This window comes from Lissotriton helveticus, chromosome 6 (genome assembly GCF_964261635.1).
Source record: "Lissotriton helveticus chromosome 6, aLisHel1.1, whole genome shotgun sequence".
In the NCBI taxonomy this organism is placed as follows: domain Eukaryota; kingdom Metazoa; phylum Chordata; class Amphibia; order Caudata; family Salamandridae; genus Lissotriton; species Lissotriton helveticus.
In genome coordinates, this window is record NC_136067.1 from 142,179,793 (window position 1) to 142,205,730 (window position 25,938).

Genomic DNA, 25,938 nt, shown 5'->3' on the forward strand with positions numbered 1-25,938 from the left:
TGGACAACACAGTGAGGTAACAAGTTAAGCAGACCGACCATAAGAAATATAAGAAATACAAAAAAGGGACCTGGAAACTGCTCAAAGCTGCCAACGTACTGAAAACCATAAACTGCCCATCTATATCTCACAGATTCTCATCCATCACACTGCTAAGCACTGAGTCCCATAACACGATAACGGTTTCTCTGAGGTCATCACACTTCGCAAATAGGATCCAAAACAAAAAACCCTTCCAATCACACATCCTACAAGGTGTAGATTGTTGAGCATGTATCCAAGTGCTTCAGTGCCCTACACAGAGGTAGTAAGCTCTATATAAAGCTGCAATACAATATTCATCAAGCCCGTATTGTTAAAACCATCACATCACAGGCACGCCTTGTGGGAGCCTGCGTTTCTGCTCACTTCATTTATTTTGAAAGAAAGCAACCTCCTACCAGAAGCCTGAGGTGAGGATTCTGTCTCCAGGTTGGCAGAGAAGCGTTCACTTGGGGCTCCAAGGACTCCAACCGGCAAAGACTGGTCTCCAGAAGCCAAATCCCCCTCCAGCTCTTCACTGATCGGGAAGGCAATGTCGCTGACAGGCTCCTCTTTAATCTTCAGGGGTTTAGTGTCTTCTGATGCTTTCTCTGGACTAACAAGCTTCTCATACTCTTCAGAGAGCTGCTTGCTGGACTGCAGGAGGATTTAAAATGTAAAGGTCATAGATGTGATAGGCAAAAAAACCAAATAACACATTCAAAGCTATCTATAATACAGCAATCTCTGATAAAAGGACAACCGATTTTCTGTGCAATACCTTCCCGTGTATAATTATCATCTGTACAATTGCCACTTATATCTAAGATATTTCACATGTAATCCTACTGAACCTTTAAAATGAATAAGGCACAAAACATTGGTATTGTCACTTTGAGATGTTTTGTGGCACAAACACAATAGCAGAGACAATCATCTTGATTTAGGAAAGTTCTCCAATCTCTTTCTCTCTGCCTACCCACGACACCAGCTATTTATCACCTTCTCTCCCAGGGCTGTTATCCCACATGTCTTCATCATAGGGTGATACCGCACATGGTTCTTCTTATTCTTGCCTATCAAGCCACGTTTGGACCACCGTTTTTCTCCTAGCCTGTAGATTTGCACTTGTACCATGTCTTTACAAACCTAGCGATCAGTTAAATTGACACCTCAAGCCAAAATGTGAAAACTTTGAATATATGCACTCTTCTTATGCCTAGTAGAAATGATATATTCTCTGCCTTTTGATCTTTAAATATATGCGTGTTTTTAGGTCCTACTTACACACTGCTTTAGGCCATCACACAATACACACCCCACATAAATATGCACCACACAAAACAGGTACAGAAAAGGATTTTTGGCCAGGCCTTCTTTAAGCTTACTCTGGCTTTAGGTGTTTACCGACAAGCCTGGCCTTCAGTCTTGCTTTCAGCCCAGACCATTTTGCAGAAGTGGATATAAACACTCAGGCTTATCTCTGTTATCCAACTTCCCCTTGCTGACTTTGAAGCCGAGCACCAGTCATCTTTGAGGTGGCTTCAGGCTGGGAACCACTCTTCACCAAGTCGAAGTCAGGTCTTAGACTCCAACTTTCAATGCACTGGCTTTGCCTGCCTGCTTGCGTATATAACCATGGACCTCTGAATGCTAGCTGTCTTTGGTGGTGCTTGGCTTGGGACAGAATGCCGGTCTCCAGGTCCCATTGCCTGTCTCCAAGTTCCTGCAGCACCAGCTTTCCACTGCCTGATCAGTGCATGTCGTCCAAAAGTCCCTGCCTTTTTACTATTAAGGCAGTGCAGCCTGTGTAGCAGCACCAGTGGGCATAGCATGAGTGCAGCATTAGTTTAGAAAAGTGACAGGTAGTATTGTATTCAGAAATAGGCAGATGCTAATTAGTTGTGTGTCATGCTGCAGAATGATTCAAAAGCACTGTAAAAAATTGATGTTCCTTGTGCCAGACAGTGCTCATGTCTATATCCTAATCTGTGATGCCTCCCTGTTTAAGGCGCAATAACGTGTCATTTTAATCTCTTATGTGTGACGTGTCACAGAGAACAGGACTTCCATGTAGGCCCTTAAATGGTCCCCATGTCAATGTCTTGAACGCAGCACCCAAAAGCCACAGGCCTATCTACACAATCGTGTAGAGTCCCCAATGCAAGGCACAGCTACATATAAAATTATCTCACGGCATCCCTTAAACTTTACTTGTCATGATTGCAGAACTTTGAATTTACAAACCCTATACGGTAATGGTCACAGTTTCAGAGAGCTCATGGTATTGAAATTGTGCTCAATGACAGATTTAGGTTTCCTCCACACTGATGGTCTGAAGCCAGTACTAATCACGTTGCTATGTGGACAGGCCCACCAGTGCTTTCTGGGGAAAACATAGCTGTTAAGTGATCTGATCTCAATATTTTGTAAGTTGTGGGTAGATGTCTGTCAAAGCAGACAGCCGTTTGTTGAGGGTGGTCAAAAGCAATGCAACCTCTGGACTCCTTGTATCACATGCATTTATTTGTCTGCAAAAATCGTCGTCCTGCAGGCAGTTTCATATACACCCAGTTCTCTGTTCTTGGCAGTCTACTGGGTGCATACATTTTAATCTTGTGCAGCACATTCTTGGTTCACGGATTCACTCATGTGTGCAAGCACTGGTTACATCCTCATCTCTGGGGACACCACTGGAGTCCTGTGTGGGTCATATGTAACAGGAGTATCAGGCCAAATAGACTATTGCTTTATATTTGAAGATTAATACGAGAACAGTTGTCAAATAGGCAAGAAATAGCAAAGAGGACGAAACTCCTCCACTACATGGATCATCTTTAAACAGTGATTTTACATGCCCACAGCAGTGCACAGGAGGCTTACTCCACAAACCAGAACCTCTGGTCTGGGTAATACCCTCTCCCCATCCCGGACTAGGGTTCCTTAACATATGGGAAGCCACAGATCTCACCGCAATAAAGCAACAATGGGTTACCTTGGGTTACACGCTGGCCAAAAAATGTATAGCAATGCATTGGGGAAGTGTGAGGGGACCCGGTCTGACACTATGGGCAAAAGAACTGGACAAATCTATGCTTGCAGAGAAAACAGTGTTCAAAAACAGAGGGTGCCCCCGGAAATGGGACAAAAAATTGGGAAAATTGAACATTTATCGAGGTGGACTCTGTATCTCGCTAACTGTTGAACTGGCGATTAAAGAGAAAACTGGTACAGAAATATATAAGCACTGACAATACGCAAACCTTGTTCAGGCCCAATTCAATTTACCCACGCATTCAAGTCCCTCCACTAATATCCCTATAACCTTGTGTTTTATTTAGCAGTGGATGGCCACTAATTAGCTATAATTGAACCCCGCTAAGGCCAATGTGCTAATCACTTGGAACTGACTGAAGATCATATCACCCCAAATCTTTTCCAGTTCCATTGGCTACCATGGCTCAAAGGATCTAATTTAAAACTCTGGTTATTCTTCATAAGATTGTGCATGACCTTGCTCAATCTTTCTTTTCAAAGAAAAGCAACTTCCATGCCTCTTCTCGAAATGTTTGATAAGGGGACAAATTTATTTGGAGGTTCCAAAAGTTTGGACTTCATCCTGTTCATATGCGGCTGCTATAGAATACATTCTTTTACCAGTAGAGCAGCGCACCCAAACCTCTTTGATTAGGTTTAAAAAACAATTTGAAAACCTTACTATTCAAAGCTGTTGTTTTCCACCTTGTTTAAAAAGTTCTCATTTGTTTTTATTTCTATGAAGTTGAGATATTACGTTTAGCACCAAGAGGCTTTTGTGATCGTGCGCTCAGGAACGAACAGATAATGACCTGTCAATAGGGAAGGTCTTGGCTCTACAATCACTAGGCATACTGTGTACGAAAACCTCTGGGCATTGAGGGAGAACGTATGAACTACAAGTTAGTTTCACTTTTGCCCTGCAATATGTTGAGAAATGTGGTGAGATTTAATAGTGAATTCTAACCCCTTAAAATGTGTAAACGAATATCCTGTGCACAGTTTATCACTGGAACAATAATGACAATTTATGGTCTGATTTAGATCTTGGGGGACGGGTTACTTCTTCACAATGGTGACGGACATCCTGTCCACCGAAATATAAATCCCATTATATACTATCCGATTTATATTTTGGAAGATGGGATATCAGACACCGTTGTGACGGAGTAACACATCTGCCAAGATCTAATTCAGGCTCCTAGTCACCAAATCTATGCTCAATAAGGATAATTTAACACCCTCTGGCCACAAACAACAACTAGACTGTAAACGGTGTTAAGAGTTGGTTAAATGGGCACATATTTTAATGCAAATGATGGACAGCTAGGCTAACGAACTCTACTGATTTAGAAACTCCAGCACTTGCATTAAAGGTGGGGAGAGGATGTAGCCTTACGGCTAGAGCGGTCGACATCGAAGCTGGGGAACCGGGTTCGAGTCTCGGCAAGGACATTCTGGGCAAATCACTTAATCTCCCTGTGCCTAACAAAAATAAATGTGTCCTCATGTAACGAAACTGGTGCTATGTATAGCACTCTGATTCCAGATATCTACGGGTCTAGTTCGCTTTATAAAACGCTAAAAAAAAAGAATTTAAAAAAAAGTGGATACTAGCATCATCAGTTCTCCTCCCAGCAGCCAATGAGGATTGTGGTCTTACCTGTAGCATGTAGCTGTGATAGTCTTTGATGCGCTGCTGCCAGAACTTCTGCAAGGTTAGCACACTGCCAATTCCCATTTCATGGAAAACCTGCTCCATGACATCGGGGAATGGGGTTTGCCCCAGCCTGGCTTCCCGGTCCACTGTAAATCTCAGCAGCTTGGTAAACTTCAAGCAGTACTCGTGAGCAACGTCCGTCAGGGTTTCCAGGACACTCTCATTGGCAGAGTCAAACCCAGCATGAGCCAAACCTGTGGCCACAGATTGGTACAGAAGCTGTCGGCAGGAGCTCCAACTCAGCTCTGTGACAGGTTCCCCTTTGCCCCTAAAAACAGACACATTTTTACACATTTGTATTTTTAAGAGCTTAGAGAAAAGCTTGGGCATTACATCAGTATTTCATCAGCTGCTTTGTGGAGATTGTACATTTCCTTGTTCGCACCACAAATATGACAGAATTAATGATTTTCAGTAAATTAAAAAAAATGAAGTATAAGAAGTGTCGGTATCCCAAAAGTACAAGAAAAAAAAATCACAACAAATTACAATAGTTATAATGGGGGAGAGGACACCTGTGATCAAAGTAACAGGGCGCCTCACAGAGGCAAAATGAGGACACTGCCTTGGAGATGCAAAATGATAACATAGTGGGAGCGGATGTTAGAAAGGAAAATGAAAAATGTGAAAATTGGTGATCATGAGCAAACACAAAGGGGGTACAAGCCTTCCCATATGACTTATGACTGCATGTCAAACACAAAGTAACATAAAAGAAACAAATTGACTATTTCCCTTAAACTCTCGAGTGCTATAGTAATAGTGATATCTCCAGTTTTGGCAGGTGATGCTAGGAGTCCACAGCCAATTGTGCTGAAAGACGGTGCAGCACCATGGTCAGATGGTCATGTGGTCATGTGGAAGGGCCTAGGCAGGGACCATGTGTGTGTCAGAGCTGCAAGCGGCATCACATTTAATGGCACAGCAAGTGCTAGAGCAAGATGAGTGGCTAACACGACGACAACACATTCACCACCTTTCATACAAACTCAGTCCTCTTCACACTCATTTGAAATGCTGGTTTGGAGTAGTTAGGCACACAGTCTGACCATTACCCTGGATATTCTCAGGCTGATTGCAAGACAAAGAACTAGTGACCCTGAGCATGTGGAATGGCCTGAAAGGTAGGCCCCTTTACCTGGTGATGTGGAGAGGGACGACCCCAGTCACCTTTTGCACACATAACCTGATGCTCTTTTATCCTTGTAAGAATACCCTCGCCCTGAAGAAGTGTGTCGACTCACTATTCAGGTCAACTGGTCCCTATCAGACCTTCTGAATATCACTCCTTAATCCCCCCCAAATATTCCCCTGAAATTCAAAGGGGAATTCCGAGCGTTTTTCAAATGTTGTAATCCTAACTAAGCAGACGTTAATCATTTTTTATATGTTATTATGCCAAGAGACGTAAATAAAAGTCTGGTAATCAAAGCCAATTGGCCACTGCACCACTTGCAAATGCTGAACCTTTTAACCACTGCCAGAGGTGCTTTGTTGAATGCTGTTGTTGAAGGATGTCCTTCTTATGACGCCCCCAGAGCGACCGCGCAGCGGACGCGCGCAGCGGGAGCACCGATTGAGCGCCGAAGGTGCGCCAAAGGTAAGCACATCTGCGCCCGTCCGCGCCTGGACCGCGCCCAGTGCCAAGACCCCTGGCTCCCGCAGACTCCAGCCCACCCGCCGGACCTACGACGCCACCGAACTCTACGCACTCAACGCCGGCCGAATCCTGGGATGCTACCAAGCCACCCCGAGACGCACCCACGGACCCTTCTGCTGCCACTCCTGCAAGTTCACCTGCATCCGGACCTGCACTACTCCAGCACCGACCAAGACCAAGACGAGCAACAGCAGCAGCCACCTGAAATGCATCCTGCTAAACACCCGCTCCGTCCACAGACACGCCGTCGAACTCTGGAACCTGCTCGACACCACAGCCCCAGACGTCGCCTTCCTCACGGAAACCTGGATGAACGCCTCTTCAGCGCCCGACATCGCCATTGCCATCCCAGACGGCTACAAGATCATCCGGAGGGACCGCATCAACCAGACTGGAGGAGGCATCGCCATCATCCACAAGAACACCATCCGCATCACGACCAACACCGACGACACCCTCGCACCCGCCGAGCACCTGCACTTCCAAGTCCACATCAACCCCAAGACCACCCTCAGAGGCACCCTCATCTACAGACCCCCGGGACCACGCACACAATTCAGCGAGGACATCGCCGACTTCGTCAGCCCGCACGCCCTCCCCTTCGCTGACTACATCCTCCTCGGTGACCTCAACTTCCACCTGGAGAACAACAACGACCGCAACACCACCACCCTGCTGGACAACCTCGCCAACCTCGGACTCAAGCAGCTGGTGACCACCCCCACCCACTACGCCGGACACACTCTCGACCCAGTCTTCTCATCCAGCAAGGACATCACCTTCAGTCACGCCACCGGACTCCACTGGACGGACCACAGCTGCGTCCACTTCAGCTTCAGAAGGACCACGATCCACCACCACCAGCACCAGGCTGCACGCAGAAGCTGGAACAAGATCACAGCCGACCAGCTCACAACTTCCCTGAGCAAGAACCCACCCACCAGCGCAACGAACCCCAGCCAAGCGGCCACCAACCTCACGAAGTGGATCAGCAACTGCGCAGACTACCTCGCCCCCCTGAGGACCCCACCTAGCAGACCCGGCAGCAAGAAAGCCCCATGGTTCACCGACGAACTCAAGAGCTCCAAGAAGAACTGCCGAGAGCCTGGCGCAGAGACCCAACACCGGACAACATGACTGCCCTCAAGCTCGCCACTCGAAAACACCACCAACTGATCCACGCCACCAAGAAAACTGCATTCAAGGAACGTGTGGACAACAACGCACACAACAGCAAGGAACTCTTCATCATAGTTAAAGAGCTCTCCAACCCCATCGCCGGAAACAACAACATCACCCCTTCGCAAGACCTCTGCAACTCCCTCGCCTCCTACTTCCACAACAAGATCGCGGACATACACAACAGCTTCAGCACTCAACCGACGCACGCCACGACCGAACCACCGCCCCCCACCACCACCCTCCGCGCCTGGACCCCGATCAGCACCGAAGACACCGTCCGCACGATGAACTACATCCACTCCGGATCGCCGACCGACCCCTGCCCTCACCACATCTTCAACAAGGCCGACGCGGTCATCGCACCCCACCTGCGGGACATCATCAACACCTCCTTCGACACCGCCACCTTCCCGGAGAGCTGGAAGCACGCCAAACTCAGCGCTCTACTCAAGAAGCCATCAGCCGACCCCACCGACCTCAAGAACTACCGCCCCATCTCGCTGCTCCCGTTCCCTGCAAAAGTCATCGAGAAGACCGTCAACAAACAGCTGGCCGCCTTCCTCGAGACGAACGGATCCCTCGACCTCTCGCAGTCTGGCTTCCGGGCCAACCACAGCACCGAGACCGCCCTGATCGCAGCCACCGATGACATCCGAGCCCTGCTTGACAACGGAGAAACAGCAGCCCTCATCCTCCTAGACCTCTCCGCGGCCTTCGACACTGTCTGTCACCGCACCCTAGTGCAGCGCCTCAGCAACGTCGGAATCCAGGAGAAGGCACGGGAGTGGATCATCTCCTTCCTCGCCGGAAGGACACAGAGAGTCCGCCTCCCCCCGTTCAGATCAGAAGCCACCGAAGTCATCTGCGGCGTCCCTCAAGGCTCCTCGCTCAGCCCAACCCTCTTCAACGTCTACATGAGCACCCTCGCAGACATCGCACGCCAGCACAACCTCAACATCATCTCCTACGCCGACGACACCCAGCTGATCCTCTCCCTCACCAACGACCCCGCCACCGCCAGAGCCAACCTACACGAAGGGATGAAAGAGGTAGCCGAATGGATGAAGAACAGCCGCCTGAAACTGAACTCTGACAAGACGGAAGTCCTCATCCTGGGATCCTCACCCTCCGCCTGGGACGACTCCTGGTGGCCCCCCGCCCTAGGCAGCGCACCCAAACCAACAGACCACGCACGCAACCTGGGCTTCATCCTGGACTCCTCCCTCTCCATGACCAGACAAGTCAACGCCGTCTCCTCGTCATGCTTCAACATCCTGCGCATGCTACGTAAGATCTTCCGATGGATCCCCACCGAGACCAGGAAGACGGTCACCCAGGCCCTCGTCACCAGCCGGTTGGACTACGGCAACTCCCTCTACGCCGGAACCACCGCCAAACTCCAGAAGAGACTCCAGCGGATCCAGAACGCCTCAGCACGACTCATCCTGGACATCCCTCGTCGCAGCCACATCTCCGGACACCTGAGAGACCTGCACTGGCTCCCGGTCAACAAGAGAATCACCTTCCGTCTCCTCACCCACGCACACAAAGCCCTACACAACCAAGGCCCAGGATACCTCAACAGCCGCCTCAACTTCTACGCTCCCAAACGCCAGCTTCGATCGACCGGCCACGCCCTCGCCGCCGTCCCCCGCATCCGAAGAGCCACCACAGGGGGACGGTCCTTCTCCTACCTCGCCGCCAAGACTTGGAACTCCCTCCCGACCCACCTCCGCCTGACCCAGGACCACCTCGCCTTCAGGAAGCAACTCAAGACCTGGCTGTTCGAGCAGTAGCGGAACCCCCCTCCCCTAGCGCCTTGAGACCCTCTGGGTGAGTAGTGCGCTTTATAAATGCTTTGATTGACTAAAACAAGCATTTGCAATGCAATAGGTCTCGCATTAGGAAAGTTTGAGGTATTGGTATTGTAAATGACCCATTTTTTATTTATGTGTTGGTTTTGAAAATAGCGAAATTAATAGTTTTGTCATTTACAATGCCAATAGTTTTAACTTTTCGCAAACGTGACACCTATAGCATTTGTAATGTAATATGTGTTGTATTTACATGACTTAGATGTATTAATATTACAAATAACAATGGCTTTTATTTTTTTAAATAATTAATAATTAATTAAAACTTTTTGTAATTTATAATGGCAATAGCTTAAACTTTTGTAAATAACTTTTGGGAAGATTATGTTCAGTGTATTTTATTGTGATGAAAATCCAAGAACAAAAGTGAAATATTAACATCTTTTTGTGACATTTGTAATAAAGCTTTAAACATTGAGAAAACATATTAGAACCAGTTGTAAACAGGCTTGTAAATACAAACGTTTAGTTTTGTGAAAAATGCACTGCCATGCGACATGTGAACACATTTCATGCTGGCTAATTATTCTAATTTGTTTAAATATTTACATCACTTAATTCACCCTAGTAGCCTAACAAAGTCAGTACATGACGTGCCATTTTAGATGATTTCATAGAAGGACAGGGAAGAACTGTAAGACTGCATAATGCGCTGCACTGATGTACACCATAACATAAGTGTTTTTTGACCTGGTGCATACAACGCGCACGCAGCCACTTTGCATTACGCTTCAATTGGGCATAGGATGCTAAAAGGAATGAAGAAGAAAAAAAAAACAGGACGACAGAAAGTCTGGTAGAGTGTGAAATGTCAGCTTGAAATGAAAGCTGAGAAACGAAACAGGCAAGATAATTAAGTGTTTGACGATCGCCACTAAAGATAGTAATCTCTTCCTTCCCAGCATCAATGAGATGCAAATAAGTAAACAAGTGACAGGAAAGGTCTTTGCTTCATTCGATTTTTTACAAAAAGAAAAGGTGTACGCAAAAGTGAAAACAAAAATCTACAATCACGTTTAAATCACTATAACACAAGCCAAAGTTCCACAGAGAATGCTTTTTTTTAGCAAATGCAAAAAACAGCCTAAAAGGATAATAAAAACAAGTCAGAACAAGGGCATAGTGATAGAATTGTTTTTAGGCACTATTGCAATATGTTACACACGGGACCATGAATGCAGGATGAAGGGACTGATGGAGGCGGGGTGCTAATAAAGGAGGGCACGACACCACTGGCTCTGCAGCACCATGGCCTACGTTGCCCGGAAGCGTTGTACTAAAGTACTCCAGCCCCAAACCAATTATATATGTGGCGATCGCCTTCACAGTAATGCTTGTTTTCATAAACGTTGGACAGAGTAGCGGATTGCCTCTTTGACAAAGGCCACATCAATCAGACAAACGGAAATCCAGGTAAGCACACACGGACACGGGAACTGAACAGAACAAGAGCGGCTGAGGAAAATGGCGACCGTGGAAACGCGGGAATAGTACGAGAAACAAGGGAGGAGACAGCGAGGGAAATCAGACTGCTGACTGCTGATGAGACATGGGGAGAAGGTAGAACTGATGAAGAGCGGAGCCTGCCGGGGCGGCGGTGGGGTGAAAATTCAGAGCGCAAAAAAACTGCAGAGGGCAAAAAGCGACGGGTGTCCTAAAGAATTAGGAAGGGCAGAGGATGCCGGCTTTAAGGAAGCTAGATAGGGAAATGGAGGGAGAGAATGAAATACAGAAGTAAAATAGGGACACAGCAAGGCTGAGAACATGCACTTTTAAGAAACGGAGGACGTACAGGGAAAATTGTGAAAGAGCTGAAACTGCAGATGAGAAGGAGCGCAGAGACAGACAGAAGCTGAACAGAGACTGAGGAGAAGGCAAAGAGTAAACAAGGGAAAGCTATACAGAGAGTAACAGGGAGCGCAGGGTTGGGGAGAGAAACACACGAGAGAGAGAAAAAGAAAGAGGGAAGGAGGAAGGTGGTGGGGAGGGGGGCGAAAACGAGAGAATTGGCATTGCTGTGGGGAGGGGGGAGGAGAAATGCGACACGGCCTGTCGAAATTAAAGCCTTTGATGCAGCAGGGGGCGGAGCGGATCCCAAGTGAAGCTGCTGGCGGCAGATGGCTGGCTTTCATGTGCACGCGCTTTTAGGTCAATGCGCTTGCGCATTGAGCTTGCTTTTCGCGGGCACAGCATGAAATCGCCAGTTTGGTTATGCTGTGGATAAGCCCCTATATTCTCGCAAGCTCAATGCGCAAGCGCATTGACAGGCGAGACCTAAAAAATGAATTGGAGAACTACCATAAATAATCGCAGGAAAGTCATGGGAGAAGCTCATGCACATTTCCTTGATTGTTTCAAAGATGTTATTAATTGCTCTTCTGAATAAATGTTGTTGGGTTGTCTCAAGTAATAGTAGGAGCTGCTTTTGTACAAGGGCAGTTTTCAAAGGTTCAAGAACAATATGTTGGCAAAACAAATAGTTCTATTGATTGGTGTAGGAATCAAATGACTGCACTGTGGTACAAGAGGGTAAGAGTGGATCTACTGACTAAACTGATATCATTAAAAAGGCAACTATTCCAACACATGGTCATAGGGAACTGCCAGAGAAGAGTGAGGAGACAGGGTGAGCATGAAGGGTATGTTGGACAGGGAGGCAGCAACCGTGGAATGAGTCAGGTTAGGGAGAGAACTTGATCTGCCTGGTAATGTTTCATGTTTCACTTGTGATCAAGTAGGGTACCGGAAGCAAGAGCGCCTAAACCTACCCCTGAGTTCATATGATCAGTTAGAATGATCCGATGTCACTCCTTCTATAGTGAATCAATGTTTTAGAACAGCCAGAAGATAGCTAGCTATTCTGTACAAATGCTTTGATTCCTATAGGTCATGGCCATAGGTATAAAATGTCAGTAATGGAAATCTAACCACATATCTACCAGATAAAGTTGCTGGCCATTCAGTCCTAAAAACCTTTGACTTTCTTGCTCTTCCTCTCTCAAGCAAAACACATGTTGAGGTGGACATTTCCAACGCTCATGCCGATTGCTGTGTTAATGGTCTTGTATCCGTTTCTTTAGATAAAATCACAGACCTGCCTGCCCTCTTGAGTCTTACCTCTCCATTGACAGGTAGCCTCCATCTAAATTGAAATGTACTGTAATCTATATTAGTGATGGGGTCTTTTGAAAGTGCCATTAAAATACAAAAGATGCTTTAGCTAAGCTGTGTGAAAACTACCATTTCTCGGTCTCTGATGATTCTATGAATACCATATCTTAATTATGACTGATATTTTGGCTTAAGTCCTGGCCTCTTGTGGTCTCAATATGCTAGCGACTGCTGAACCAGTCAAAATCCAGCTGAGCAGAATGATGAAATTCCCTGCATACCCCAATGCCCTCTGCATCCTGAGACTGCTGCTATGTTGAAGCAAAAGGCTTCTGTACCCACAGTAAGCATCTGTTAAACACACATCCTGCCTACCAAACATTCTGGTAAAGACACTTACTTAACTGTACAAGGCCTGCATGCTATAAATGTTGTTGTGCAGTAGAATTTACCTGTCGTGCAAAACTCAGCAACTGTATGGTCACGCATTCCAGCTAAAGCATCATGGCTCACTGATGCGGATTTATGTTCTGCTTTTTTCTCCATTCCTATACATTCCAAAAGCCAGTTCCCTCTTGGCTTTAGTTCCTTAGTGTCCCAATTAACAAGGACAAGATTTCTCCAGCAGTACAATCTTAAATGGTTGCTTCAGACTCCATGTCCCAAAGCAAATTTGATTCCCTCTATCTGCTCACTGAATCAGCTAAGATAGGGCAGAGAGCTTTGAAGAAATGTGGTCTACCCCACGTGTTTGATATCTGACCACATCGAGGCTGTAAGTAAGCTATCCCTATCCGGATACTATTTTCCAAGTTATGTTATGTTAATAAAGCTTCTAGAGCGCAACTGTTACCCAAGGGTGTCCTGGTGCTGAGCACTGCCTAAATGGTTGCCAACAATGACATAACTATTCAGAGAAATGCCAGGTTTTCAGCCCCTTCCTGAAGGAGAGGATCTCAGTAGAATTTCTAAGGTACATGGATAAGCTGTTCCAGGACTTTGCGGCACAAGTGAAAAAATTCCCACCACCCCAGCTGGTTTTTTAACACTGGGGACAATAACTTGTTCTGCCTCCGAGAAGCGCAGCGTTCTTCCTGGGATGTACCATTGTAGGCGTTGTCTCAAATAAGCAAGGCCAGTGCCCTTAAGGGCCTTGAAAACTGTACAGAGGGCCTTGAATTGTGGGGGTTGATTTACAGGAAGCCAATGAAGATCTCAAAGCTCCTTTCTCACTCCGACAAACCTGGGTGTGTCCGTTAGCAGCCTGGCTGCCACATTTTGTATGATCTGGAGTCTGTTCAAGTGTCTCTTCTGGACATTAAAATGGAGATTATTACAGTAGTTCCGTCGTGACAAAATGAGCGCTGTAACTGCTGTCCTCAGGCTAACCTCTGGAAGAAGGAATTTTATTTTCCTCATGACATCTGGCCACCAGTCAGGCATCCAAAGATTTGCGCTGTTGCCAAATATAATGACGTCCATTTTTCCTGCATTAAGTTTCAGGGAATTTGATGACATCCAGCCCGCAATGGCTTTCATGCAATCATGGCATCTTAATCCAGTCTCAGCTTTTTTGCAGTGCTGAAGGGACAGCAGAATTTGCAAGTCGTCCGCATAGGAAGTCAGTTGGAACCCAAAGGATCTTATCAAGGCTGCCAGCGGGGACACATACACGTTAAAAAGTGTAGGATTGAGGGATCCCCCCACACGGAAGGGAAAAAAGCTGAGATCTGTTCTTGCCCAGGTCCATCGTTTGGATTCTATCGGTGAGAAAGGATGTTAGGAGATTCCAGGCCTTGCCTTGAACCCCCACTTCAGATAATCGGTCCATCAAAAGTTCATGATGGACCGTATCTAAGGCCGCCAAGAGATCCAGCATGATCAATATCGCAGCGCCTCCCTGGTCCAATTCCTCTCTGATCCTCTGTGGATTTGATCAGGGACGACTCAGTGCTGTGCTCAGCACGGAAGCCGAATTGCGTAGGATCCAACAGACAATTTGTCTGGAGAAACGTGCTAAGTTGGATGTTCATGACCTTCTTGATTACCTTTGCCGGCAGTGGAAGACACAACATGGGTCTGTAGTTGTTTGGGTCTATGGGATCCAGATTGGATTTTTTTAATAATGGGAAAATCAATGCTATTTTCCAGGATTTAGGGAACTGACCCAAATTAAGAATGGGATTGAACAGAGGGGTAAGGGCAGAGTTAATAATGTCAGGAATTTGTCTAATCACAGATGCGGGACACTGGTCTAGAGGGGATCCGGATCGAATCGCCGACAGAAGTTTGATAATATCTTGTGTCTCCAATGGCGTAAAGCTGTCTAATATGGGAGTTAGTTTGGTGTCCGTGGGCACCACCTTGACTAAAACCTTGTTGTCCTCGGTTCGCTGATGAGTGAAAGAGGAGAAGATGACTTCCACCTTTTGCAGAAAGGAGGCAGCGAGTGTTTCACATAGTTCGGGCTGCTATGTGTTTTCGGGCTGGTGGGGGTCGTGAGTTTGGTTATGGTTTTAAAAAGGTTCTTTGGAGGAGGATTTAACCTTCCTGATCTGCTCCCCAAAATATATCTTTTTGGCATCAAGGAGTAGTTTTTTTGTATAAGACTTGCTTTATATGCCTTTTTATTGGTGTTATTATGCCCTCTTCTCCAGGCTCGCTCTAGACGTTTACAATCGAGTTTGTGCATTTTTAGAATTTCTGAATACCAAGGGGCTGAAGGAAGGGCACGCTGGGGAGTGCACATTATAGCTGGGCCTAATTTACTGCAAACGGAATTTACCCATTCCGTATAGGCTGCCGTAGCTTCCTCTAGACTAGAGGGAAGGATGTGGGCGGTTACTTTCAAGAGATTTCCTAGCTTTAGGCTGCTAATGTATTTCCAGGCCTGTGTTGCTATCTTATCCTTGGGCACTGGTTTGTGTACACACTCTTTTGGGGATGGTGGGCGACTGTATGCAGTCGTACATGAGATATGCTAGTAATCGGTGTAGCTTTATTAAGTGCACAGTTAATTAAAACCTTTGCACAAAGTACCAATGTTTAAAAACTTTACAAAAAGAGAGACATAAAACCGTAATTGTAAAAGACGGCATGTTAAGAGCAACATATAAAATACAGGGGCACTAACAAGCATTTTTAGAGCCTACGTGTCATTATGATGGATTTTCGCTACTGTCCCTTGTGTTCCTCCAGACTGCAGCTATTCAAAACTGCGCTGCCATTGCTCGTGTTCAATTACTAACATCATTACGACTTGGGCATGCTCAAATGTAGGGCCCACGAGTAGACTTTAGCAGAGTACTTGGAGCTGACCTGTGTGCAGTGTAATTAGGATAATATTGATAAACTTCCCTGCCCTCACAAAAATTTGAGCTGTGTTGTTAGTAAAGCACACGTCTGATGCTTCCCTGCAGCGTCTGAGGGGCCTGCCCCGGAAGAGTGAGAGCAGAAGCTGACGTTGATCATTGGCAAGGTGAGGGCAGTAACACAGCAGGTAGTTGCAAAGTCTGCAAAATAGCCGACCGTTCTTCCATGTCCAGAGCGGGTTGAATGTACCAGGCGTCCACGGCTGTAAAAAGGGGGTTTTGTGGAAGCCTTGCAATGTCTCACTCAAGTGATTTGTTTTTTGATTGTTCTTTTCCACATTGACAAGGGGATGTTTGGATTAGACAGATTAGTAGAATCGATCTTTAGTATGCTGGTAGCAGCTGTGGGTGCCAGTGGTAGAGAACGTCCGCAAACAGATTGTAGTTGTACTTTCAGGGATTGGGCTGGGGGCACGCAGGATGCAGATGTAAAATGTCATTAAATCACCTAAACAGTGAATATCTGCTCTTGCCAGGCCCAACTCCAGCCTCAGCAAGGCCCTCCTTGCATGCTGGGGAAATTAAGAGTATTTTCTTGTAGGCCATTATTTGATAGTTGGCAAGGTATGGGCCCATTTTACCTGGGAAGCCCAAATGGCCATAAGACAGAGCTGGCAGCAGTCTGGCACATAGGGCATTTAATAATGGCTCAGCGTTAGAGCTGTGCCGTTGATGGTTTATGCATCTCAGTCTGTGTATCACCCCGGCTCTCTTGGACCTGAGGTGCTTGCAGTGGGTCACTTGATTTGCCCTTCCATTAAGCCAGACTCCTAGATAGTTATAACTGGTACAGGTTACAACTCACGACCCGTCTACACGCAGGAGCAGTTTTCTTTCTTGGATGGTTCCGGAAAACCATAACTTTGGTTTTTGACTGGTTCGCCAGGAGTTTCTTTGTTGCATTGTGAGTATTGAGGGCTCTTTGTAGACCCGTTCATGTATGGTCCAAAAAGACAATATCGTCGCGTATTGCATGATCTGGAGACGTGCACCCCTAGATATGCTTCTATTTTTAAGCCGTTGCAAGATTTCCTTAAAAGAGAAACCGCCAAACCATTGCCCTGCTGCAAGGTGGTGGAACAAGCCTGCATGTGTAAAACATGCTTTATCTTCTGGACATTTTTTGAGACTCCTCAAAGACACCAAACCTTTTACACTGTACTGTCAGAAGAGGAGGGTGTTGAATTAGAAGTGTTGGTTACCAGTTGTAACACCTACAATACTGAAAAAGTATGAAAACTACCTCCGCTGCACACCTCAACCCGTTGGGTCTCTTGTTCCATACACACATCGATTTCCTCCAGATGCCCTGATGCAGTTCTTATGTTCTAATATTAGTCTACATGCTTTCTGAGAGGGTCAGAGCTTACCCATGTCAGAACTCCAAGCTTGGTGATGAGGCCAATATCAAGTCCTGCTCACCACAAACACTGCTGTTGAGTGTCTGGGACTGCCCGCCTGGATCCACTAATCTCACTGCAAGCGAACAACTGAACCAATAGACTACAGACCTGCTAACCAAAATGCTTGTCCAAGTGCACTGAAATAGGCTACGGCTTGGGCCCAGTAGCGGAAAGCCTTTCAGGTAGCTGATCCCTTGCTGGGTCTGACCAGCCTATTTGCTGCAAGTTTGCTAAGTTGGATCATCATGTGGCTGTCTCAGGCAGGGGTAGAGCTGGTGGGTTGGAATAAGTGAACAGCAAAAAGAGCAGTGCACACTTGTATAACAAATGCTCAATCTACAAGGACAATATTTTCCTTTAAGTTTTGGACCAGACCAAGCAGGCTCCAATGCTTTCTTCGTGTTGACACAGCTTACATGTACACACTGACTTCAGGGGGGGAGGGGGGGGGGGGGAACAGAGCCAATAATGCCAGTTCCTTTCAACAGAAAGCACCATGTGAGGACTTACACCTGAAGGGGCACTTTACCGCTGAATGTGACAACTACATCACTCGTGTTACTCTTATTTATTTATTTGAAGGTTTTATATAGCGCAAACAAGACCCTTTTGGGTATCAGAGCGCTTTACTAGGTAGATGTTGTACACAGGTACAAGCATAGAGAAAGAACGAAAATAAAAATATAGGTAATTCAAATACAAAGTGATAACTAGTACAATCTAGTAATTATATTACATCGTTAAGTAAGTATTTCAAGTAAATTTAGCCATGAGAATCGATTTCACTTCTTTTTTGAAGTAGGCAGTAGAAGGGTTCAGTCTTGTTTCTGTGGGCAAAGCATTTCAAAACCTGGAAGCCATTCCTGAGATGGTCCGGTTGTAAGTTTTCTTCTTGGCAAATTGTTGTGGTTTCAGCAGAAGATTCCTGGAGCTCCTGGAGGATCTATTACCACAAGAGAGTACCAGTTTCTGAGCTAGATAACTCGGAATATTGTGATGTACTGCCTTGTGTGTCATACAAGCGATTTTCAGATGAGTTCTAGCCTCAAACGGCTGCTAGTTCAGGGTTCTAAGGTCTGGGGAGATGTGACAGTTTATTTTTGAGCCAGTGATGAGTCTAGCAGCTGAGCTGATTGAGGCTCTTAGAGGGGCGGTCGTCGATCTGGTGAGGGCGCATAGGGCGACACTCCCATATTCCACACTCGGGATTACTAGGGCTTGCACTGCCTGCTTGAAGTCGTTTTCTTGCAGGAAGGGTTTCCGTTTTCTCAGCGTGTTCATGTGGAAATTTGCTCCTTTTGTAGAGGCGCTGATATGTTTATGCATGTTTAGGTTTCTGTACTGTGTCAATCCCAGTGATTTCGCTGAGTTGACAGTGAGAGGTTGCCCTTTGAGTGCTGTTAGGTGATTCAGCCAGTTGAGGATGATGGTGGATTGGTTGGGTAGGGGCGATTAAGAGGAATTCAGTTTTGAGTGTGTTTAGTTTCAAATGGTTTTCGGCCAGCCATGTTTGAGTTTTTTGTAGCGTTGAGTTGAGATATTTGATGTCCTCAAGTGAGTGGATCTTTAAGTAGAGTTGGGTGTCGTCTGCGTACATGTGAAAGTGGAGGAGAGACTGAGAAGTTCAGTGAGTGGTTCTATGAACAGGTTGAAAAGAGTGGGTGAAAGGGAAGATCCCTGCGGTACTCCTAAAGTGACTGGGACAGAGTTGGATAAGGATTGATTAACATTGAATCTCTGAGATCTATTTTGGAGGAAAGAGGTTAACCAAGTAAGTACAGAGCCAGATAATCCTATTCCGTATTCCAGGAGCTCTAGCAGGTTGTCGTGTTTGACGGTGTCAAATGCAGATAAAAGGTCAAGTAAAATTATAAACAGGCTGCATTTTGGTCGAGGATTTTAAGTGCATTATCTATTATGTGGGTCATGGCTGATTCCATACTGTGCCCTGCACGGAAGCCTGATTGGTATTGGTTGAGTAGGTTGAGTTGTTCAATGAGGTTGCTAAGCTACGAGTGTACACATTTTTCCAAGAGTTTGGCCAGAGTGGGGATGTGGGATTTCGGGCAATAGTTATTTAAGTCTGATGGGTCGGTCATTGGTTTCATTAGGATAGGAGATACCTGACCTGTTTTAAGGATTTCTGGGATGGTTCCTTGAAGGAGTGAGGTATTTATAATCTTGGTCCATAGAGGTAGTACCAATGGAATGAAGTCTTTTAAGTAGTTTGCGGGAAGAGGGTCTGTGAAGTGGCTGGAGGGATTCAAAGCCGTTAGTGTTTTTAGTATAGTATCTTCACTGTGAGTGTTAAATGAGGACCAGGATGCGTTGTTTTTAATGTCGAATTTTGCGGAGCATATGAGTGTCCCCCCTGTCGGGGGCAGAGAAGTGTTCCTCTGAGTGTCAGTAAGGGATATATGGTCATTGAGCAGGTCAGTTTTTATGGTTTCTGTCTTCATGGTGAAAAAGGAGGCAAATTCCTCGCAGTTGGGTAGGTTGTCGGGATAGCCAGGGGGAGGGTGGGTACACCCTTGATTTGAGCTTTGATTAGTTCGAATAGCTTTTTGGGCTGGTTCTTGGCTTGGTCTAGTTGATTACTGTAGAAGTCGGCTTTAGATCGTCTGATCTTTCTAAAGTAGGAGTTTCTCGCGGTTCTTAGTAGCTTGAGGTTATCAGAGGATGGAGCAGATCTCCATTGTCGTTCAATTAATCTTAGTGATCGCCTGTCTTAATTTAGCCTACCATCATACCAGGGTTTTGAGTCTTTTGTGGAGACTGTTTTCAATTGTAGAGGAGCTATTTAGTCTAATACCATGTTCATGGAGTGGAAGTAATGGTTAGTCAGGTCTTGCTAACTTTACAATACCCTTGCTCAACGAACAAGATATGTCTCTCTGCTGTTTATCTTGCACCTACCGCACAAGGATTGGTTTGCGAAATTGACAACATTTTCTTGGAACACAGTGAATGCCATGTGCCCATCCTCAAATGCACTGCATCAATCCCTTTTCCAGTCTTTACCCAAGTCCTAATCCCTTGAACAGTCTTCAACCTCCGATGTACTGTAATTTAAGGTCGTAATGGCATTGCTTATGATTATTTATGTGGCAACAGCACTTACATGAGGCTGAATGGGGCACTTTCCTGAATTCTGTTACCCTATATCAGGGCTCGACAAATTCACTCGACCGCTCGCATTGCGAGTGAGATTGATTAAGGACGAGCTATTTTTAGGTCCTACTCGCCCTTTCTGGCGAGTAGGAATACAAACTTGACACTTGACCTCGGCCTTTGAAAGCAGAGGAAATGTGACAAGATAGGAAGATTTAAAGGCATCTTTATTGCTCACAAAGTAAATGAACAATAAAAATGCTTTTAAATCTTGTTAACTTGTCACATTTGCTCAGTTTACAGAGTTTGAGGTCAAGTTCATTTCAGTTAGGTCGAGGAGATTTTGTAGTTTACTAGACCTGCAGGTCTAGAGCATTTTTTATGATTCGTCGAGCCCTGTATATATGTGCTGCCACTAGACGCTCAAACTCCTGCCATGTGTAGACAAGAAACCAATGAAATTTCAGAACCTGCCCAATTCTTTGCCATCTCGTTCACCAGCTACGGAATAGGGCTCTCCATCAGTGAGATATGCCAAGATGTTGGAGGCCTTAGAAATTCAACTGCAAATGCTAGAGAGATAATTACAAACCAATTAGTGGCTCAGCAAACAGGTTTGTGCGATAACTAGTCAAATGTTGCAACTGTATTTCAAACCTTCCAGTCAATATTCATGAACAAACTTTGTGAAAGTGTTACGGACTTACACAAGACTGTAGGGTTTTGAAGGGTAGGACTCTGATCATAGTTGAAAAGTATTTTTGGAGGATAGAGATCAAAAATAATCATTGATCATTTTTGATACTGTGTTACCGATTTCCATCCTTGTCCAAGTCTGTACTGCCTCGAGCTCAGGCATTACTAGACACAACACTACTTCCACAAAGTATATGTTGACACTACACAATAAAGACCACTGTGGTGATTGGGAGTGTGACTGTGGTACTCTAGAATGCTGTGAAAGTGATTAAGAAAACAAAACAGGGTCTTGGCTCCTCAACAGTAAGGCTGAACCAAACTTAACTACAACGACGATACAGCTGCCAGTACTGGAAAAACTTTTTTGCTCTTTACCTAAACAACAGCCATGAATCAAACATAGCAGTCTATTCTCACTTTTATTCCTTATTTATTATAATCATTTTTTCAATCAGAAAGCTTTTTCATTTTTTCAAAGACATTTCTGTGCATATACAGATATAAATATACAAAATATACAACTTTATACAAAATTTACAAACACCATGTGAAAGACAAAGTCTGAATTTACGCGACACACGACCACACAAATCTTTCTCACTACAGTCACTCAATTCACATTCACAAACATAGACAAAAAGAAAAACAAAATAATACCTCTGAGGTATGGGTCAATGTCAACATGAAATATTTGCATTGAAAAAAGTTGGAAACAGTAAATAAATTCCAGATTTACGAAAGTTCTAGCAGTTAGAACAATTATATTCAGTCTTAATCCAGTCTTGAAAATCTATTTATTTTGTTGACAGTTGACCGTAAATGATCGACGCGTTTTGAACTCCCTAACTTATGGGGTTCTCCTCAGGATCAATATGATTTCTACAAAACAAAACATATGAACCAAGTTAGGCTCCCTCGTCTGTCAAGTGTTTAGCTACTATCTAGAACAGACACCAATCGGCTTACACCAACCTACCTTAGAAATCCTCTGTGAAACGTCTCTCAGGACTGATGGAATTCGGTGTTATGTGGACACTGTAACATAAATGGTACACACACACATGACATGCCATTCCTTCTCACCTACACAACTGCCCGTTAGAGCCACAAGGACACATTTACACTCACCTCGCAAGCTCTGAAAATCGCTTGGAGTGTCTGAAAAGAGGTGAAGAAATGATGGTTGGTCCACTCGCATTAAAAGGTGCTTCGAGAAATGAATGAACTTTGGACTGAATAAAGCTTAGGTAACCTACCCGGTGTGGGCGTTGGAAAATGCTTCACCGTGATAGCATTCAAATTCAGCGTGTGTTTCAGTAAAGGCTCTGTACTCTAAGGGCTGCAGTAGATGCACGATTCCTTCAAAAAAAACATCCGTAAAAAAGATGCATTACATTGCAGTCTTTTATTTACATAGTCTTAAATGCTCCCTGGGTTCCGACCGATTTCAGAAAAAACAGGCTAGTTTGAGATCTTAAACTTACTTGACAGCCTCTCAAAGTGTAGCACCAACGCGGCGTCTCCAGTCGATCCTTCCGCTCGACTCCGTTTCTGGTCATGTGACCTGGTGTATATTTAAAGAGGAATCGTTCGTATTGAAATTGTGGAGACTTTACCCGTTTTGAGGTGAAAAACACACAACTCGTGTGACAAGTTTATCAAAAACAAATCTTAAAAGCATATCTATGCGAAGGGATGAGATCCATGTGGATAAATTGGTCGACACACAGTTGCGGGGTTTAGCAAGGAAGGAGGCATTATGGTCCCTGAAGTTTGGAAACCACAGATTAAGATGATTCATCTCCCAGTTTGTTAAATGGGTCAGTAAACAAATTCTTACGTAGTTTATTAAAGAAAACAGGTTCAAAAGTGGACAGTAAGACTGCATCATTTATAGAGAAGGGACCAATAAATTCTTATTTAGTGGTTTCCTCTGAAGATTTCTGAAATCTCATTTAATCCTGTGGTGGCAGTGTTGAATTTCATTATAAGGAAAGCCTCACGTTGCGTCAGTCTTGAATCTAAATTTCCTCCACGAGCATCATTTTCAATTTTTGAAATAATCGTCCATCGAAGGTCATCTTCTTTATGTCCATGAGAGGCCCAATGTTGTACTAATGGTGCATTAGGGACCTGACGTCTTATTCTTGATTTATGTTGGGTTATTCGTTGCCGTGCCTCCTGGGTGGTTGTCCCGATGTACAATTTTGGACATGGGCACCAGATTCCATACACTATGTTCTTAGTCAAACAGTTGGTAAAGGTTAAATGTTTCCAATGTATCCTCTCGAAAGTGAAAACTGACCCTTCCTCTGTTGATGAACAACAGGTACAATTGCCGCACTTGTGGTGTCCAGCTATTGGAGGTAATCCCAGCATGCCTCTTAGTGTTGATTTAGGTTCCCGGGGTAAAGCTGCTCTCACAATGTGATTTGCCACACTTTTTTCTTTTTTGTATGCAAACAGGGGTGGTTCATGGAATTCACAATGTAAGTCTTTAACTAGATGCCAATTTTGCATAACCATCTTACGTAGTTGGTGTGTGTTGGGGTTGAAGGTGGTGACGCATACAATCCGTTTTTGTTCCTCACGTGTTTTCTTTTTTAACAATGTTTCCCTTGGGACCCACCAAGCTCTTTTTAATGAATGCTTAAGAAGTTTTTTGGGGTATCCTCTAAGAAGTAGCCGATCCATGAGTGCATTAGCATGTATAAAATACTCCTCTCTGTTCGAACAATTCCTCCTTATTCTTAAAAACTGTCCAAATGGCAGATTCTGTTTAAGGCTTCTTGGGTGGTGACTTGTGTAATGCAAGGCTTTATTCCTATCCGTCGGTTTTCGGAATAGAGTTGTCCCTAGTGTGCCGTCCGTTGCGTAAACTTGGACATCTAAGAAGGTAATTGATTTGTTGCTTGCAATATGGCTGAATTTAATATCTTCTGTTATCATATTTAGCCATGTTATAAATTCATTTAGTTTTTCGTATGATTCAGACCATAGAAAGAAAACATCGTCTATATACCGCATATATTTTGTAATATGCTCTGCGTACGGGTTGTTATTATAAATACAGTGGTTTTCATAAAGCCCCATAAATAAGACGGCTAGCTCCGGTGCGAAGGGGCAGCCCATGGCTACCCCTTTGATTTGGAAGAAAAATTCTATATCAAATTCAAAGTAATTTTTCTGTAAGGCGAATTTAGCTAGTCTCATGATGTAATCTGTGGGGACTCTACTGGGTCTTTCTATGGTCTGAATCATACGAAAAACTAAATGAATTTATAACATGGCTAAATATGAGAACAGAAGAATGTTTTTTTTTAAGGAATCGTGCATCTACTGCAGCCCTGAGAGTACAGAGCCTTTACTGAAACACACGCTGAATTCGAATGCTATCACGGTGAAGCATTTTCCAACGCCCACACCGGGTAGGTAACCTAAGCTTTATTCAGTCCAAAGTTCATTCATTTCTCGAAGCACCTTTTAATGCGAGTGGACCAACCATCATTTCTTCAACTCTTTTCAGACACTCTAAGCGACTTTCAGAGCTTGCGAGGTGAGTGTAAATGTGTACTTGTGGCTCTAACGGGCAGTTGTGTAGGTGAGAAGGAATGGCATGTCATGTGTGCGTACCATTTATGTTACAGTGTCCACATAACACCGAATTCCATCAGTCCTGAGAGACGTTTCCCAGAGGATTTCTAAGGTAGGTTGGTGTAAGCCGATTGGTGTCTGTTCTAGATAGTAGCTAAACACTTGACAGACGAGGGAGCCTAACTTGGTTCATATGTTTTGTTTTGTAGAAATCATATTGATCCTGAGGAGAACCCCATAAGTTAGGGAGTTCGAAACGCGTCGATCATTTACGGTCAACTGTCAACAAAATAAATAGATTTTCAAGACTGGATTAAGACTGAATATAATTGTTCTAACTGCTAGAACTTTCGTAAATCTGGAATTTATTTACTGTTTCCAACTTTTTTCAATGCAAATATTTCATGTTGACATTGACCCATACCTCAGAGGTATTATTTTGTTTTTGTTTTTGTCTATGTTTGTGAATGTGAATTGAGTGACTGTAGTGAGAAAGATTTGTGTGGTCGTGTGTCGCGTAAATTCAGACTTTGTCTTTCACATGGTGTTTGTAAATTTTGTATAAAGTTGTATATTTTGTATATTTATATCTGTATATGCACAGAAATGTCTTTGAAAAAATGAAAAAGCTTTCTGATTGAAAAAATTATTATAATAAATAAGGAATAAAAGTGAGAATAGACTGCTATGTTTGATTCATGGCTGTTTAGGTAAAGAGCAAAAAAGTTTTTCCAGTACTGGCAGCTGTATCGTTGTTGTAGTGAAAGTGATTAAGAGCAGGAATTGTTTGAAGAATTATCTTTGAAGTGTCTTGATGATTGCAAATGACTAGCGCTGTAAGGAAGAACTGGGAAAAACGTTAAATGGTTTTGCTTATAATTGTTTATATGACCTGTTTCAGCCTTGTTTCTTTACTCAAGCTGCCCGTAGGAAATGGCCATCTCGGACACTGAAGCACCCTGCATTTTGGATCTTGAGGCATGAAATAAGTGAACACCTTTCTCAGATTAAACAGTTTTCATTTTTGTCATTAATGACAGCTATTCTTGGGTTCTCATCTCAGCTAGGCACCGGCTTGTTTTCTCTCTGTGCAGTTGTACCATATGACAAATACATACTCTAATACACATATATTTGTAGAATTACTGAGTTTATC

General features: G+C 44.5%; 1 protein-coding gene across 1 annotated transcript in view; it reads right to left on the bottom strand.

Annotated features, from left to right (window-relative positions):
- Nucleotides 1–25,938, bottom strand: part of SUPT7L (SPT7 like, STAGA complex subunit gamma) — a 93,377-nt gene that overhangs the window by 52,516 nt on the left and 14,923 nt on the right. Inside the window, exons 3-4 of the mRNA XM_078647498.1 lie at nucleotides 4,721–5,045; nucleotides 441–678 (exon numbers count right to left, since the gene is read on the bottom strand). Coding sequence (XP_078503624.1) covers nucleotides 441–678; nucleotides 4,721–5,045 — 563 coding nt within the window. The remainder of the gene's footprint in view (nucleotides 1–440; nucleotides 679–4,720; nucleotides 5,046–25,938) is intronic.